Source organism: Populus trichocarpa, chromosome 10, assembly GCF_000002775.5.
Source record: "Populus trichocarpa isolate Nisqually-1 chromosome 10, P.trichocarpa_v4.1, whole genome shotgun sequence".
NCBI lineage: Eukaryota > Viridiplantae > Streptophyta > Magnoliopsida > Malpighiales > Salicaceae > Populus > Populus trichocarpa.
The window spans coordinates 21,048,684-21,065,632 of record NC_037294.2 but is presented as its reverse complement, the minus strand read 5'-3'; the positions used below and the strand labels follow the sequence as shown (position 1 = coordinate 21,065,632).

Sequence of the window (16,949 nt, the reverse complement as noted above, 5' to 3'; positions counted from 1 at the left end):
TGGACCCAGGTGGGGTTGGGGGTTGAGTCCGCGTCCGGACCCAATGAGGTTGGGTTGATGTTCGGGCTCAAAGGGGTGGGGACAGTCCATGTCCGGACCCAAATGGGTGCGGTCCTTGGCTGGACCCAAGAGGGTTAGGATTTGGGTCTGTTGGCACCTAAGTTGGTTGGGTCCAGGTCCGGGTCCTGACAAAGGACCCAAGAAAAGCGAGTCCTAGGTCTGGGTCCTGACAAAAAACCCAAGAAAAGTGGATCCTAACGCAGAACCCATTAACCTTGGGTCCTGTCGCAGGACCCAAGAGTGATGGGTCCAAACACAAAACCCAAGAGAATTAGGTCCTAACGTTGTACCTATGAGCCCTAGGCCTTGACAGGGTCTGTAGCCATGCGCGCGATGCAGACCCAGCGCCTAATAGGGAAAACCCAACACCTAGTGTCCCCACGTGGCGCGCGGGTGTGGCTCAGCGCCCAGGGCAAGCCAGCACCACGTGTGCGCGCGGGGCTGACCCAACTCACAAGCAGGGCAGCCCAAGCGCCAAGTGTCTGCATCCCAGGCCTGTAGCCCCACCAAAACCGGAACTGACCATTTTCTTCCCAACCATCCTATCAATGTTAAATGCATCCCAATGAAAAGGGCACCAAACATAGGTGGCATGTTAAAAGTTTCAGGAAAGTTACACTCTGATCTTCTAACTTTAAATATTATGTAAATTATACAATTTTGGCACCTTAATTTTTTTCCAATTAAATTTTGGTATAAAAATTTATTTTTTATTATTTTTAGTCCCTGATTGAGAGAGGAGAGAGAAGTCGCTGGGTTTAGGCGGTAGAGAGATAAACGTGTTGTTGACACTAATTTAGACTATCAAAACAGTCGATATTTGTGTCAAATAGTTTCATTTAACGAAGGGAATTTATATAAAGTGTTTTTTTATCTTAAAGCTCGTGAAAAAACATACACGAGTCTGAGTATATTTTTGGTTTCACATTGATTTTGGTTTCTATAACAGTTTTTTTATGCTACTATTAGGTTTGTTATGATTTTTAAGGTATTTTGGTTCAAAAATTGATTGAAAAACAAGTTTTTGATTAAAAAAAACTTAAGCTTTGATTTTCTAGCTACCAACCTGGGAAAATCATACGACATGTTGTCTATAAAAAAAACCAAAGCCCCAAATAGAGCAAAAAAAATAACTCAGTCGTGTGAGTCCGACAAAATAGGTCAGGCGAGCTGGCTTGGCTTATCACGCCTGACAACGTCTATCCTTTGCTTTTTTTTTTTCTAAATTATTTTTTTTCTAATTATTTTTTTGAATTGATGCTTGTTTTACATGTTTTTCTCAAAATTGTTTTTTTTTTATTTCTATGTTGATTGATATTCATTATCTTTCATTTTGTTTAGAGAGACTTTTTTAAATGACGAGTATTTTTTTGATTATACATTTAAATTTTGAAGAGTTATTTTTGATTTATTTATATATATAATTTTTTATCTTTTGTATAGATGAACTTTATTTTTTAGAACAAATTTTCTTCTTATGTAATATTTATAACATGTTCAGCTTTGAATAATGTTTTATTTTATTTTATTTTATTCAATCACTTTAACTTGTGTTTCTATTTTTATTATCTTTTAGTTGAATAAAAAAATTACTCTAATAAATAAATTTACCAAACACAATCGGGTAAATATCTCGTCTTGTGATATTAAATATCATGATCTGCATATATCTCTTAATTTTTCTAGTTTTATTTTTAAATATCATTTATGGTTTTTTTCATTTATAAATACACATAGTTTTTGATTTATTTGATTACATCTATGCATAAATTATTTTATTCTCATTTAAAATTTTTCTAACTATAAAAATATATTGAAAAAGTCTATATATATAATTTTTTTATTTTTTAAAAAATTAATCCGTGGCAAAGCCCTGTCAAGTATCTAGCTAATTATGAAATCATGACGTTTAAAAAACAGAGGAGGGGCGAAATCAAGTTATCAAGAATATTTTCACAAAATTTATAACCTTGAGGACTGATATGAAATAAAACTAGAACTTTAGTATCTAACCCGTAATCATCCCAATCCAAATTCCACACGGAAAAATCCATTTGTAATCGGAGCTCCATATACCCTTCCTCTTCTCTCTTCTAGTATACAAAACAAAGAAAGCAAGAGAAAAAACAAAAATAAATCATTACAGAGGCAGCCAAGAGCTGGAAATACCTCCAAAATCCAAATACTTCTTACTTTCATTTTCGACGTCGTTTCTGTCCTTCTACTCCTCCTCCTATATCGACAACAGTAACACGCCGATCATCTTTTTCACAACCTCCAAAACCAGCGATTTTTCCCAATATTTAGGCCTCGCAAATGCGATATCCGCATCCTACCTCCTCCGATTCATAGGTACACTTCCGCTTTTGTGCTTCTTCGCTCTCTTTCACTTCATTAATCGTCTGAATGCAACGTCGTTTCTTGTTTTGAATTGAAAAGCGCAAATCTGATAAGCTGTTTCGAGTTTATTATCAGCTACAGTTGGTGATTTTTTTTTTATTTTTTCCCCAGTAAATCAGCTGCGTTTGTATTTGTTTTCTATTTTATCAGCTTATTTAGGGTGTTTATTACTGCGTTGTATGATAATGTTGCGATGATCGAGTTCGCCTTGCTGGATCTGGCATTTATTTTTTTAAACTCAATTTTATAATCTTCTGTTTGGTTTCTGAGATAATGCCGCGTACTTTTCTCTGTTTTTTGTTTAAATATTATCAGGACGGCTGGTTTTGAATAAATTAGAGAAAATCGTTAATGGCCTCGTTATAATGATCAGCCATTAAGTTGCGAAGAATATAATGGAAAAGTGAATTCTGGAAATCTCTCTCCTAGGGTAGAACTTTCTGAGAAAATCTTACTTGTTTTGGTTCAGTTTCAGCTAAAAATAAGAGTCAGATTATGCAGTCGGCGAGTCTTTAACTTTGAATTTTACATACTATTCGCATATGTGTGTGTGTAATGTTTCAAATTAATTATTGTACAAGTTATTGGGTATCAGAAGCCTTGTTGAGCATTGCGTTTACGGGTTAGGAAATAATAGCAGTGTTTGATTTTGACTGTGTCAGAGAAAATTGCATGATAGCTGACTGATTTTTTTCTTTTCCTTCTATTAATATCTATCTGTTTTAGGGATTGAGTCTTTATCAAGAGCCAAAAGAAAAACAAAGGGCCTTGCTGGGACGAGCTAGGAAAACTGTTGTTAAAGCAAAAGGATTAAGATGGGAATTTTTGATGGGTTGCCCGTTCCTCCTGACAAAGCAGTAAGTCGTTTATTTATTTATTTTGTGGTGTTTTTGTAGAAGTATAATGCAAGTGTTTTGCCATGTGCATTGACAACTGTTGTTCAGTTGGAGTTTTGGTTTGTAGAGTAGATTTCATATTTATAATTCGACATCTTGTGTAGAATTATTAGATCGGAAGTTGACGGAGTTATGTTGGCATGAAACTTCCATGTAATTGTAAAATAAAGATGATATGAGCCTTTGATGAATCATAAATGCGTGTTTTGCCACATTATGTTCATCTTTCTTGCAGTAGTAGATGGTGCTGCATCTTTCGAGAAACAATATGAGGGTTCTTATATGGTGTATAATACAGGCAATGAATGGTTAAGCATCAAATTTTAACAAGACCGTGCCTCAACATCTAAGTGTTAAAGTGGCTAGAAAATGTATTTATATTTAATGATGGGCTTTCTATGATTGATTTCATGTAAAGTGACAACTTCATATCGAATTTTTAATCACTTAATCATCTAGATTATTATTAATGTCATGTAGTTTTGTGACATCTTCCTTTTTATTGTCCTGTTTTTTTCTTTTCTTTTCTCATTCCCTGGTTTGCTCCTTGGTACAAAGCAGTATTTAAGAGAAGAGCTTTCAAGAATAGATGAGAGTTGGGCTGCTGCACGTTTTGACTCATTGCCTCATGTTGTCCATATCTTAACCTCTAAAGATCGTGAAGCTGAAGCCCAAGTTTTGAAGGAGCAAAGCGATGTTGTTGAGGATGTCGTAGATGAAGTTGTACAATCTTATCACAGTGGCTTCAACAAAGCAATTCAAAACTATTCTCAGGTGTCTTAAATATTCTTTTACAGACTGATCTAAACAATGTGTATTTCTAATTGCTATCAATTTCTTGCTTTCCTGCATCCAAGATAGAAAAAGATAGATTGTTTTCTTTTCCCTCTTTTTTGTTTTCAAATTCCTCAGAGCAGTTTCATATAAAATATCAATGTTGCCCACTTATAATCCATATTATAGAATGCTATTATTTGAAAGATGGGGATAATATTATAAAATATCAATGTTGTCCTCTTCTAATGCAAAGTTAGAGATCTTACTACAGAAATTGCAACTAACAGCTTTGTATTGGTAGGATTCTAATATCACTACAAATTTAAGTATTCGTTGATTTACTGATAAGAGCCATGTCCATGATCAAGGATTATTTTTTGTGACCACAATTCAAAATACAATAAAAGTCTGCCAAAAAGCAAGTTCCTTCCTCTTATATTCTGATTGGATGTAGATGGCAAGTCTATCAAGTGTGGCAGTTTGTGTTAACTTTCTGACTTGATACAATTTGACTGCATTGATTTGCCAGAATCTCAAGTTCATTTCCGAAAAACTTTATATTCATCTTAAATTCTAGTATAAACCTCATAAGCTCCCTCCTGACCATGGTTCAATTATTCAACCTTTTGCTTTAGGTATATCTGTGCATTATGTAGTGAACTTTTCGTTGATTTCAGTAAACATTTAAATAAAATTTGTGGCAGTAGCATTTCTCATTGATGAAGCTATAGAATTTCAAAGTTTATCATCCAAAAATAATTATTCCCTAGCATAACTCGTTTCCAGACTTGTTTCCCATAGATGAAGATTGTGATCTAGCTGCCCCCTTATTTTAAAGGCCATTTACTAAGGTTTTGTATCGTAGTTGACAATGCTAGCTCCTTTACTGCAATGAGTTCCTTGATATTTCAGATGCTTTATGTTATCTAGTTTTATGTGTTTTTTCCCTGTTTTTCCCAAGAGATTCTTAACTTTGTCTGCTTCACTATTTTCTTCTAATTTGTTAATTATTTATATTATTCCTAAATGCTCCCTTTTATGATGTAAAATCCCGATTTGGTGCTTCTGGGTAAAAAGTGGTGTAAATGATTGACTGAGAAAGAATTGAGGATGGTCAGCCATGGAAGGAGTGAGCGAAAATTGTGTATTGTGATGATTTCATCACAACTTCTTGGACTGGATTTATTCATGACCTCATAAAAGATTATCACTTGTTTAACTTTTTTGGGATTTGACAAAAAAAGAGTTGGTGCCCAAACTCAATTATCATTGTTTATTATTTTCTTCCAGATCTTGCGGTTATTCAGTGAATCTGCTGAGAGTATTGCTTCACTAAAGGTTGATTTAGCTGAAGCAAAGAAACGTCTTGGTACCCGGAATAAGCAATTGCATCAGTTGTGGTATCGATCTGTTACACTACGACACATAATCTCTCTTTTAGATCAAATTGAAGGCATAGCTAAGGTTGGTCTAAATTCTCCAGCATATTTTAAAATGATTAACTTAATGAGGAGATTCACTGTACCACCATGCTACTATTTATTAACATAACAGTGTTCATGGCAGAACCATTTCCTTGTTACAAATCTTGTAATGTTCAAGAACCAATCTACTGCTTGTTTTTTTGCTCAGGTTCCAGCTCGTATTGAGAAACTCATAGCAGAAAAGCAGTTTTATGCAGCAGTTCAATTGCACGCTCACTCATCATTGATGCTTGAGCGAGAAGGTCTTCAAATGGTGGGTTTTCAAACTTCCTGAAACTAGCTCATGGGAATGGTCCATGTCCTTTGTTGTTTGTTTTGTTAAGGTTAAAGCTCGGTTTTATCTCATCTTGCTTCCAATTCCTAGATTCCATGATGGTAACCTATGACATCATAGGTTGTTGGTAATTATTTACTGGTTCTACACCTCAAATAATCATTTACAACTCAAACATATTCAAAGCTAGGATTTGGTAAGCATAAGAAGAACAGTGTTTAATAAAAAAATTGTTGGACATGGGGGTTTTGACATGATTTCGACTTCTTTCCTCGTTTGTTTTTGTTGACTTGACCTAACTTGCCCTGTAATTGGAATATTTGGGAAATTTTGAATTTACTATAATTATTGTGTCTCAGGTTGGTGCTCTTCAAGATGTGCGATCTGAGCTGACAAAGCTGCGAGGAGTTGTCTTCTATAAAATTTTGGAGGATTTGCATGCACATCTTTACAACAAGGGAGAATACAGGTACATATTCATCTCTGTTCCTTTCTCGTTTCCCCTTCTTTTTTCGAAGTAAAATTTTGATTGTATTTTTGCTTAGGGAATATTATTCCTGTTCCCCTTTTGTTTGCTGTTTTATACTCTTTCCTTTATTGGGCGTGGAGGGTGAAGATACTGATGCTCATTCTCGCTAATACGTTACATATCATGTGTTTTGTCCTGTGAACTGCTCTGTTGTATTGTTAAAGAAGAGTGATGGATTTCTTAAGAAAGCTTCTCTCACTGTTCATCTTTTGAATGTTAATTCAAGCTATGCTTCAATACATTTATTTCTGTTATAGAATTTCTTTGTCACTAGTTTGATTATTTTCCGCTGCTCAGTTGCCTCGTGTGTTTTGTCCTGTGAACTGTTCTGTTGTAGTATAAAATAAAAGTGATGGCATTTTTAAGCAAGCTTCTCTCACCGTTGATCTTTTGAATGTCAATGCTATGCTTGAATACATTTATTTCTGTTATAGAATTTCTGTCATTAGTTTGATTGTTTTCTGCAGCTCAGTTGCCTCAAGCATGTATGAAAGAGATGATGAATTGCCGACTACCATAGCTGTTTTTACTATGAGCAATTCACAATCTCTATCTCGAAGAACAAGGTTGATGAAAGGTGACAATCATAGCTTTGCTGATGGATCATACAAGCCAAGCTCTATCGATGGAGGGTAAGAATAGTTTTCTTTGTAATACAGTTCTTCTACTTTCCTTTTACTTTGTTCTTCTCCTGCTTGTTAGTTCTATCTTACTCTTAACGTTCCTTATTTTCTTGCTTATGAGTGAAATCGATTCCCAAGTCTTGAAATAGATTTTTTGTGTTTGTTTCTCCTCTTGAACCATTCTATGCTTTCCTGATCATTTGTATGTTCCCTCACATGGTCAAGTTGATAGTTTTGACCCCGTATGCCTTCCGAGTAGTTATTTTTAGATGGAGTAATTCTTGACTTTATCATGACCACTTTGTTTTCTGCTTGTTAATTGTCAGTTACAAACTCGTTATCCTTTAGCCAAAATTTTCCAGTTCATTTTAGTTAGTTCCAAACAATCACTTTGGCAGATATTTGCAAATTGGGTTTCATATTTTTAATAAAAGTGCAAACTGAAGATTTTTGAGATTCATCATGCATGAATATGCATAAGAAATGTTTTTCTTTGAAGTGTTTATTTGACTGTGATTGGCTATTATTGTTATTATTTTCTGAGCATTTATGCCTCTCTACCCTCCTCAGTTCTTCATTTGATGGTCATGATGAGGATCTTGATATAACTGATGAGGCAACCTCAGATGGGCACACTGCATCAGTGAGAACAAATGGAGGTGATGGGAACATGAAGGACATTAAAGTTGGTTCTCGTCAAATACCAAGTTGGCTTTCAAATTCTACTCCCGATGAATTTATTGTATGAACAGTACACTAAAGTAAACACACTTATGTTGAATTTGTTGTGGTTTTTTTCATTTTCTCTGGGCTGAAAGACTTGATTTTACATTTTCATGTAGGAAACCATTAAAAAGAGTGATGCTCCACTTCATGTGAAGTATTTGCAGACCATGGTTGAGTGTCTCTGCATGCTGGGCAAAGTTGCAGCTGCTGGTGCAATAATATGGTTGGTTATCTGGCTGCTGCACTTCCTTTATTATGTTTGACTGAGGAAAAAAAAATCCAATTTTTGTGGGCTTCACATCTGCAACTATAGTAATGATCAGCTATATGTATGACATGAATTTTTTATGCTATTTTACCTTTCCCCTCTAGTGACTGGATCTGTATTAGGATGAGATTTCTCGAGGGAAGTTTCATCACTTGTTTGGTTTTCTTGTACAAAACTAAAAGACGGATTGTCAGATTGAACATTTAATTCATCCATGCAACTCTATTCATGCTCATATAGAATTAGTTGGTCTTGTACTTCATATTGTTTTGATATGCTTGGAGAGTTAGTGTAATATTCTTTGCTTTTTCCCCCCAACAGCCAAAGGTTGCGACCTACAATTCATGACATCATCACTTCCAAGATAAAATCTCATTCAGAACTTGTCAACTCTTCAAGGTCTAGCATCAATCAATCTGCCCAAACCAGAGGTCTTCATTTTGTGAAAGGACAACTAGAAAGCTACAAGTTGCCAAAACAGAAACGTCAGAATGGAACACTATTGGCTGTAAGCCCAGTCTCGCCAGTGATGGCTCCCACAGGGAAAGCACAGGCTGCTGCAAAAGAGCTTCTTGATTCAATTTTGGACACTGTTATTCGAATATTTGGTAGGATACTGACTTGACACCAGTTGAAATATGGTTTGGAAAAATACACTTACCATTACACCTTTGTTGACCTAGAGAATCATGTTGTTGTTGGAGAGCTTTTGGAGTTTAAAACTTCTCAGAATGTTGACTTGAACGCGCCAGGGTCGTTGACAACAGATTTAAATTGGAACCTGGATTCTGAAGCATCTCAAGTTATTGGAGGTTACAGTATTGGTTTTTCCTTGACAGTTTTACAGGTAGCTGGCTGGCTTTTGTTACTTGATGAATGGAGTTAGTGCTTTTGAATGTCTATTTTTTGGTGGAAAACTTTTCCTCATTTTCATGTAATGTTTCATTGTATAATCTGCGAAAGAGTGAATGCCAACAACTCATATGTGAAATTCTGAGAGCCACTCCTGAAGCTGCATCTGCAGATGCTTCTGTACAAACTGCTAGACTGGCAAGCAAGGCTCCTTCAAAGGGAAAAAAGTGGGTAACATTAATTTCTAACAGTTTTCCTGGCCTCTTTATGGTACATTTTCTTTTGGGTCTTTAAACGGGTTTTAGGTCACTTTCAACCAGTCTGCAAAGCTCTTTGTTTTAATTTTCTAGCTGTATCATGTTATCATGTTTCACTCTCTTTGAATAAAATAGACTTCCTTTTTCAAAAAAGTGAACAGTTTTGAGGAATCAGCAAGATGGTATGGTAATGTCCTGCTAATTCTAATGTGTTACAGGGATGGGTCAGAAGATGGGCTCTCCTTTGCTTTTCGCTTCACGGATGCTACAATATCCATTCCTAACCAAGGTGGCTGGTATTCATTCTTTTGTAATGATGCTATTTATGCACTGTTAGGTTCTTGAATGGTTTAGGCCCCTTGAAAATTTATTAGAATCTACAGAAACCATGAGAGAGATGACAATTTTGTAATAGGGATTCTTCTCACTTTGATTTAGAAGGGAGAAACAATCACTGGCAACCTCATGTTTTGTGCCCCGATGATGTGATAGTCACATTCCAATTACACCACAGTTTTCATCTATGCTACCTTTTTCAAATTATTTTCTTTGTTGTCAGATTTATTTTTCACATGTAATGGTTTCCTCTTGATTAATCCTTTATTTTCATTGTTCCTTTTGTTATCAATTATTCAGGTGTTGATCTCATTCGTCAAGGATGGAGCAGGAAGGGTCCAAATGTGCTCCAAGAAGGCTATGGGTCTGCTGCTGTCTTGCCTGAGCTAGGCATATATCTAGCAGCATCTGTATACCGTCCTGTTCTTCAGGTTTGGGACTGACATTGACCCATTGTGTCAAACTTGAAATGTATTACCTGTTTCTCTTGTTGGGCTTGTCTAAAGTGATTTTCTTTGCAGTTTACAGATAAGCTTGCTTCAATGCTGCCAAAAAATTATTCCCAGTTTGGGTAAGCTTGAAAAGCACAGTGCTTCTTGTTGGCATATGCAATCAAAGGTCCCTTTGTATGGTCTACATGATGCACATTTGAGTGTAGATATTGATCCTGTAAATTTTCTTTTGATTTTTCTGAGTCAACTTCCTTTCTCATTCTTTGCTTGCCTGAATTTGAATGTTGCACTAGATCCAAGACTCCCTTCCCAGTCCAACAACAATCTCTTCATACTTGAGATCTTCAGGTCTGCGTGTGTGGGGGCAACTCAAATGAACAAGAGTCTGGCCTGAATATGGGCCTGGCCTGCTTGTCTGCTGTCAGGTTCAGGAATAGCACCGTGTTTAGGCACCAATCTGCCCCTTAATAATGAAATGGTCCTTCGACCTTCATTTGATTCCAACAACCAGCATAGAAAAAGCTCTGATGTGCCAAAAAGTTGGGGAGGGGGGATGCTTGACCTTCTGACCAAAATTGTAGTCATTGTATAGTTTGTTTAAATTCTCATTCCATAATCAACTACAGAACACAATCACTATGTTTGATACCATTTCTGCTGAGGGGCAGAGTATGGTCCCATTACATCATTGTCATAGTAGTTCGATTCTTATACATCTGCATCGGGTTTATCACAATGAGTGGGCATCTGTGGAGTTTAGTTTGAACTATGAAGAGATGGAACTTTTCATAATGCTTCCACTCCCAGTTCCTTAGAGCTTGATCATAGTATATTTAGCTCAATCAAGAGTTTGATGGCCTGGATCGCTGCACAATTAGTTTATGTGCTTCTTATTTCTTGTTTTTTTTTCCTGAGAGATTCATTCAGGATGCTGATGTGTTTTTTGTACTCTTTGCTTCAAAAACTGCAGGAATGATGGCTTGCTAGCTTTTGTGGAAAACTTCGTAAAAGATCATTTTTTACCAACAATGTTTGTGGATTACCGGAAGGGTGTACAGCAGGCTATATCAAGCAAGTTCTATATGGTCCAAGATTTAGTTTCATTATGTTGAAACTAAATTGTTTTTTAATGATGCTTTATATACCTTTTCATCAATTGATTTAGTCCATCACACACTTATTAGTATTTCCTTGATTAGCTTTGCATGTTCAAGTATAAACAGGATCAATAGACATAATTTTGTGAAGATACAACAGTATCAGTAGATCATGAGCCAATAGGTAGACTGCCAAAATCACATGGACAATTGAAATAACTCTATTTTTTACTAACGTTTTTTAAAAAAACAGTGACATTTGACTTGGAATACAAATAAACTACATAACCATCCAGGTACTATGACAAATTATAATTTTGCAGGGAAGAAAATTGTTGTTTTTGGAATCTTCTCAGCATGTGGATGCTCAATAAGAGATTGTTGAAACTCATCTGATCTGTAGTTAAGCTTTTTCTTTTTTATTGTTTCTGCTGTTTAAAATCTCATTCTGGAAGTGCTATCACAGGTCCAGCTGCATTTCGTCCGAGGGCCCATACTGTTGCTCCTTATACACCATCAATTGAGAAAGGTCGACCAGTCTTGCAGGGACTTTTGGCAATCGATTTCTTGGCAAAAGAGGCAAGCATGTTTTATCCTTCCATTTTCCCATCCTTGAATAAGTGCAATTTTGGTTGTGTTTGGAAAGATCTTGAAAGCAACACTTTTATCTGATGTGGAAGGCTTTTTAACATTTTCTATCAGTCACTTTTTAGTCTGAGATGTATTGGATTTTGGGATGTCTAATGAACATTTATCCTTTACTCCAGGTGCTTGGTTGGGCTCAAGCAATGCCCAAATTTGCTGGTGACCTTGTAAAGTTCGTTCAAACTTTCCTCGAGCGAACATATGAAAGATGTCGGACATCATATATGGAGGCATGGTCTATCTATTATAATAACATCTTTTCCTATTCATTAGAAGCATCATTAGTACTGTTTGCTTCATCTCAATCTATTATAATAATGTCTAATCTTATGCTTTAAGTATTAGTTCTTGCTTTGTTAATACTGTTGCTGAATTCCATTGAAAATTGATGATTTTTGAGGATGCATGGTATAAGCCGATGCTTGTCTTGTGCAGTCACCATATAGCATCTGTCAGCTATTTTTGTTTGTAATGTTTCAGGCAGTTCTTGAGAAGCAGAGTTACATGCTGATTGGAAGGCATGATATTGAGAAACTGATGCGATTTGACCCAGCAAGTGCATATTTACCGAATTCACTTGGTCAATCAAGCATGGTAAACAATGCCTCTGGTGCTGAATCTATAGAGATTGAATTGGAGTTGAGTGAAATATTACTCAATCTGCGACCTATCAAGCAGGTATGTGTAATTATATAAGCCGGATACACTTTTGATTACAAATATTAATTCTCTCTTTAGGGGCAGGGACAGGTAAGATTTAGGGGTTTTCAAAACTGGTTTCGGTTTGGTTTGCAACAAAAAAACCCAATCAAACCATTTCTTTAAATTCTGTAAATTATGACCCAAACTGAAAACTGGTTCAAACCAAACGGTTTGATTTGGTTCAGTCGGGTTTTTTTCTTTAATAATCAGGTAACCGATAAACCTTATGATTATGCTTGTCTTGGATTTTTTTAATGGGCCAAAGCTTTTCTAAACCATTTTATGGGCTTGTTTATAATCGTTTTGTGCTAAATTGGGAGAAGATTTTTCAATGGGCTTGGGTTATTTTAAGTCTTTTTTAATTTGCTTCTTTTTAATTTTGTGTCTTCAATTTAAAAATAAACAAATGAAGTGTTTCTGCTTTTATTCTGTTTTCTGGAAAATTTATTTTGGGTTTTTTTTTTTTTTATGAAAAAAAATGTTGGCCAGCAGAAAATTATGAGAAAAGGAAGAAGCAAGATCCATGCAGCCCTGCTAACAGCACCAATATTCATTAAGTATTTTTATACATGAGAACGAAAGAAAATCAAGCAAAAAATTTGACAACAATATCAATAGCAGCAAAAAGATCCAGAAAGCCACCAAAAAACACTTGCATCCCTCAAGATCAATGCTAGAAAAAAACAACAGTAGCAGATTAGAGAGGTTATCCAGAAAAATCAAAAAGAAAATTTCAGTAAGAAAAAATTGTCCAACATAAAAAGAAACATCATATGACTATAATCAAAAGTAAGATAAGAGAAAGGCTCAAGAAAATGAAGTTAGGCCTTTGAATGCATAAATCATAGAACAAAAAAAGATTAACAAACAGAGAAAGAAATACACCTTCAGTATTCTAGAGAATGGAGAAGATGAGAGAGAAGAGAGAGGAAGGTGGGCTATGGGTAAAGGGAGATCGAGAGGGGAGGGGGAAAAGTGGTGGGGGGAGAAGGGGGTGCAACTGCATATACTACTTTAGGGTTTGAGAATAGTTTTTCTTCTATAACTGTTTGGCTTTTTATAGTTGGTTTAGGTTTTGGTTCAATTCGGTTTGGTTTGGTCAATTTTAAACTTCTAAAACCAAAACCAAAACCAAACTGAACCTGATTTTTTTTGGGCTTTTTTAATTGGTTTTTTTGGTTAATTTTGTTTGGTTTTCCAGTTTGGTTAATTTTGTTTTGGTTTTTCCAGTTGGTCGGGTTTTTTGTACACCTCTAGTAAGACTAACATTCTGTTTGGAGGTACCTGTTTTGGGGACAGTAGTTCCTTCTTCGTTTCTGACTAATAGAGTTGACATTCTAAATGAAAAATGTTTGTTGAGTCTTTCCTGCAATGAGATTTTCTCTAAATTTGAATCACATTTGCAAATTGAATTTGTTTCCCCCTTTTGTGTCATTTACAGGAAAATCTAATTCGTGATGATAACAAACTTATTTTGCTTGCTTCCCTTAGTGATTCACTCGAGTACGTTGCAGACTCAATTGAAAGGCAAGTTCATCTTGTTAGAGCAATAAATTTGTGCTTTATTATTCTTTTTGCATGTCATATAAATAAACACACGAGGAAATTGGGAAGTCATGCTGGATTTGATAAAAATGGACATTCTATTCTCCATAACTAGCCCTTTGATCTTGTATGAATGCTTTAAGTTCTTGGCTTGATGACACTATGATGCTTTCCTTTTCTGCAACTCATTACCTGAGCTACTATGGTATACTTGGTGGCTATATATAAGTTCTTTATTGAAGTATTAGGTGTCTTCTACACTAAAGGGTGAACCTTTTGTGGAACTTTGGTCATGAAAGCATGGATACCTATTTGGAGTAGACACAAAGATAAGGGTGTTCTATTGGTTGTGAACTTACAATCGATTGGCACCAACCTTGTTATGGCATATCCTGGGCCTCAAAAATAAACGATAGCTAAAATCCCACGGGATACTCCTCGATTGACAGTGTCCTCATGTTTGCTCTCTGTGGGGTTAGGCTGCATCAACCTCCCATCTAGCAAGCCTCTGACAAACCCCTATTGAAAGCACATGATTGTTTGGGGAACCCTTTTCAAAGCTGGTTCATGATCTTACCTATTTAGTGGATAATTGTGAAGAGAGGAGCTTACCAATGATTTGCCCGTTCAAGATACATTTGGCAAACATTGTTGTTTACCTTTTACCTTCGGGATAATATCTCCATATATTTGGGTTGTCCCACCTGCTATCGTAGTATTTAATTTAATGCTTTAGTTTATTGTTGTCACTGATGAAGTACGACTTTAGAGGGGACTAGTTCACATCTTCAAACTAGTTTGGGACCAGCTGTTTATGCAAATCTGATGTGTCATAGAAAATTGTTGTATTTTGGAAACTTCATTTGTTAGCAAATTCTGGGCATTAGCTAATTGTACAAGATTTGTTTTCCTAAATTACAGGCTTGGGCAAATAACCTCACGATCATCAAATCAAGTAGCAGATAAAGCCAAGACTCTGGCAGCATTTGCTGATGATTATAGAAAATTGGCAATTGACTGCCTAAAGGTTTTGCATGTAGAGATGAAGTTGGAAACAATATTCCATATGCAGGTATGAGAAGCACTTGTATTCGAAGAATTTTATGCCTAAATTGGATGTGAAATCTTTCAAATTAACTCTTCTGAGGAAATACCTTCAAACAGGAAATGACAAACAGGGAGTACTTGGAGGACCAAGATGCAGAAGAGCCAGATGACTTTGTCATTGCTCTCACTGCACAGGTCAGTGTCTGTGTACAGATTGTATCAACTGAGTATAGGTTTCGTATTGTCATTTAAATAGTAGATGTCCTCTTCAAGCTTCTCCTACAGCTTGTGTGGACAATTTTTTGTAGATGAAATATTGGAGCCTGGAGCATATTTTGGAGAATTTTACCATTCTTCTTGCTCAGTTTCTTTTTATATTCTTGAAATCATATTTTACATCATTTCTTCATTTTTCTTGTATGCTCTTAGAATCAAATTTTACATCTTTTTCCCGTGCCTTAGATAACACGTAGAGACGAGGAAATGGCACCTTTTGTTGCAGCAGTGAAGCAGAATTACATATTTGGTGGAATTTGTAGTATTGCAGCAAATGCATCTATCAAGGTTTGAATCTCTACTACTATTGAGAATTTGTCTAGACTTTGATGTTCTTTTACATTTTGTTTCTTTTTAGTCATTTAGAATCTCCAATACCTGTATCTTCTATTTTCACACTACTAATGGAAAATGTGATGTCTTGTTAGGCTTTGGCTGACATGAAGTCCATTAATCTTTTTGGAGTTCAACAAATTTGCCGGAATTCAATTGCATTGGAACAGGTAAACTTTAATACATAATAATTGCGTAATTCATTTCCAGCACTGTTTGCCTTTCCGGGATCTGTCATCCTTCCATCCATTAGGACTTGATCTCTGCCAAGAGTTGACTGCTAATAGTTGAAATGCAGCTTTCATGGGTGTTTGATATTTTGTGGTGTTGGGTGCTTGTTTTTTGCTTGAAAATGTATTTTCTCAATTTTTTATTTTTAACATTAGAATATCAAAATCACCGGAAAGCACTAAACAAATATATAAATTTGATGTTTTTTCAAGCCAAACACACTTTTATAACTCATCTAAACTCATTTCCAAATGCAAAAACAAACGGTATTGAATCCGTTGGATTATACGAAAAGAGGTGGCTTAATAATTTTTATTGCCATTTTACAGGCCCTTGCAGCTATCCCATCGATGGATAGCGAAGCTGTGCAGCAGAGATTAGATCATGTCCGAACATATTATGAACTATTAAACATGCCATTTGAGGCAAGTCACTGAAACCATGGTTTACTTTTGTGAATAATTCTCTGTGCTGCCATGCTAATATCATAGTTATCTCCTGAATTTCCAGGCCTTACTAGCTTTCATCACCGAACATGAGAACTTGTTTACACCCGCAGAGTGAGTTGCTACAACCCTTTTATTTTTCTGTCACTGGTCAGAACTCATTTAATATCAAATCAAATAAAAAAATTACATTAATTTTGCAGGTATGCCAATCTTCTGAAGGTGAACGTCCTAGGAAGGGAAATCCCACCAGATGCGCAGGATCGAGTCTCATACATTTTATCCCATTAACTCTTTCATTGGTGGGAAGAGGATTATTATTATTTTGTTGTGTGAAAATGCAAGCGGTTCGTTCTGATTGTGCCAGCATAAATGTATACAACAGATAAATTTGCTTTGTAAGTTTGTGGATACGGCCGGATGGATGCAGAAGCCAGTTCCGTGGATATCATCATCTTCCAAGTATGTGCCACCTTGTGGTGAATTTTTGACGGTATATTGTAGATGTGAGGGTCTTGCCATTGATTTTTTTAGTGTAATGTCTTGTGTATTAAATATTATCTTTTTATGCTTGTCTTTCTTTGGGTCTGAGAGAATTCTTTTTGCTTTTGTAAATCATTCATATTAATCTTCCCTCCCTCTCTAAGAACTAAATCTAGTTATTGAATAGCTAATGTTTTCAATCCATTTCTT

The 16,949-nt window shown here is 35.8% G+C and overlaps 1 protein-coding gene across 2 annotated transcripts; it reads left to right on the top strand.

Moving 5' to 3' along the window:
- Window positions 1-2,103: 2,103 nt before the first annotated feature.
- On the top strand, window positions 2,104-16,943 carry LOC7468437 (exocyst complex component SEC8). Of its 2 annotated transcripts, none has more exons than XM_024610515.2 (27): window positions 2,104-2,412; window positions 3,187-3,317; window positions 3,918-4,130; window positions 5,424-5,597; window positions 5,766-5,870; window positions 6,251-6,360; window positions 6,888-7,052; window positions 7,614-7,785; window positions 7,886-7,992; window positions 8,359-8,645; window positions 8,721-8,884; window positions 9,001-9,116; window positions 9,365-9,435; window positions 9,783-9,913; window positions 10,004-10,053; window positions 10,905-11,005; window positions 11,498-11,610; window positions 11,799-11,906; window positions 12,157-12,354; window positions 13,820-13,905; window positions 14,845-14,995; window positions 15,088-15,165; window positions 15,433-15,534; window positions 15,675-15,749; window positions 16,140-16,235; window positions 16,321-16,370; window positions 16,460-16,943. In XM_024610515.2, exons 2-27 carry the CDS (start codon window positions 3,276-3,278, stop codon window positions 16,545-16,547), a joined length of 3,153 nt encoding a protein of 1,050 aa, XP_024466283.1. In that variant the 5' UTR covers window positions 2,104-2,412; window positions 3,187-3,275; the 3' UTR covers window positions 16,548-16,943. The 2 variants fall into 2 exon arrangements, with proteins under 2 accessions (XP_024466283.1, XP_024466282.1); XM_024610514.2 differs by having other exon boundaries at window positions 9,365-9,438.
- Window positions 16,944-16,949: the final 6 nt, after the last annotated feature.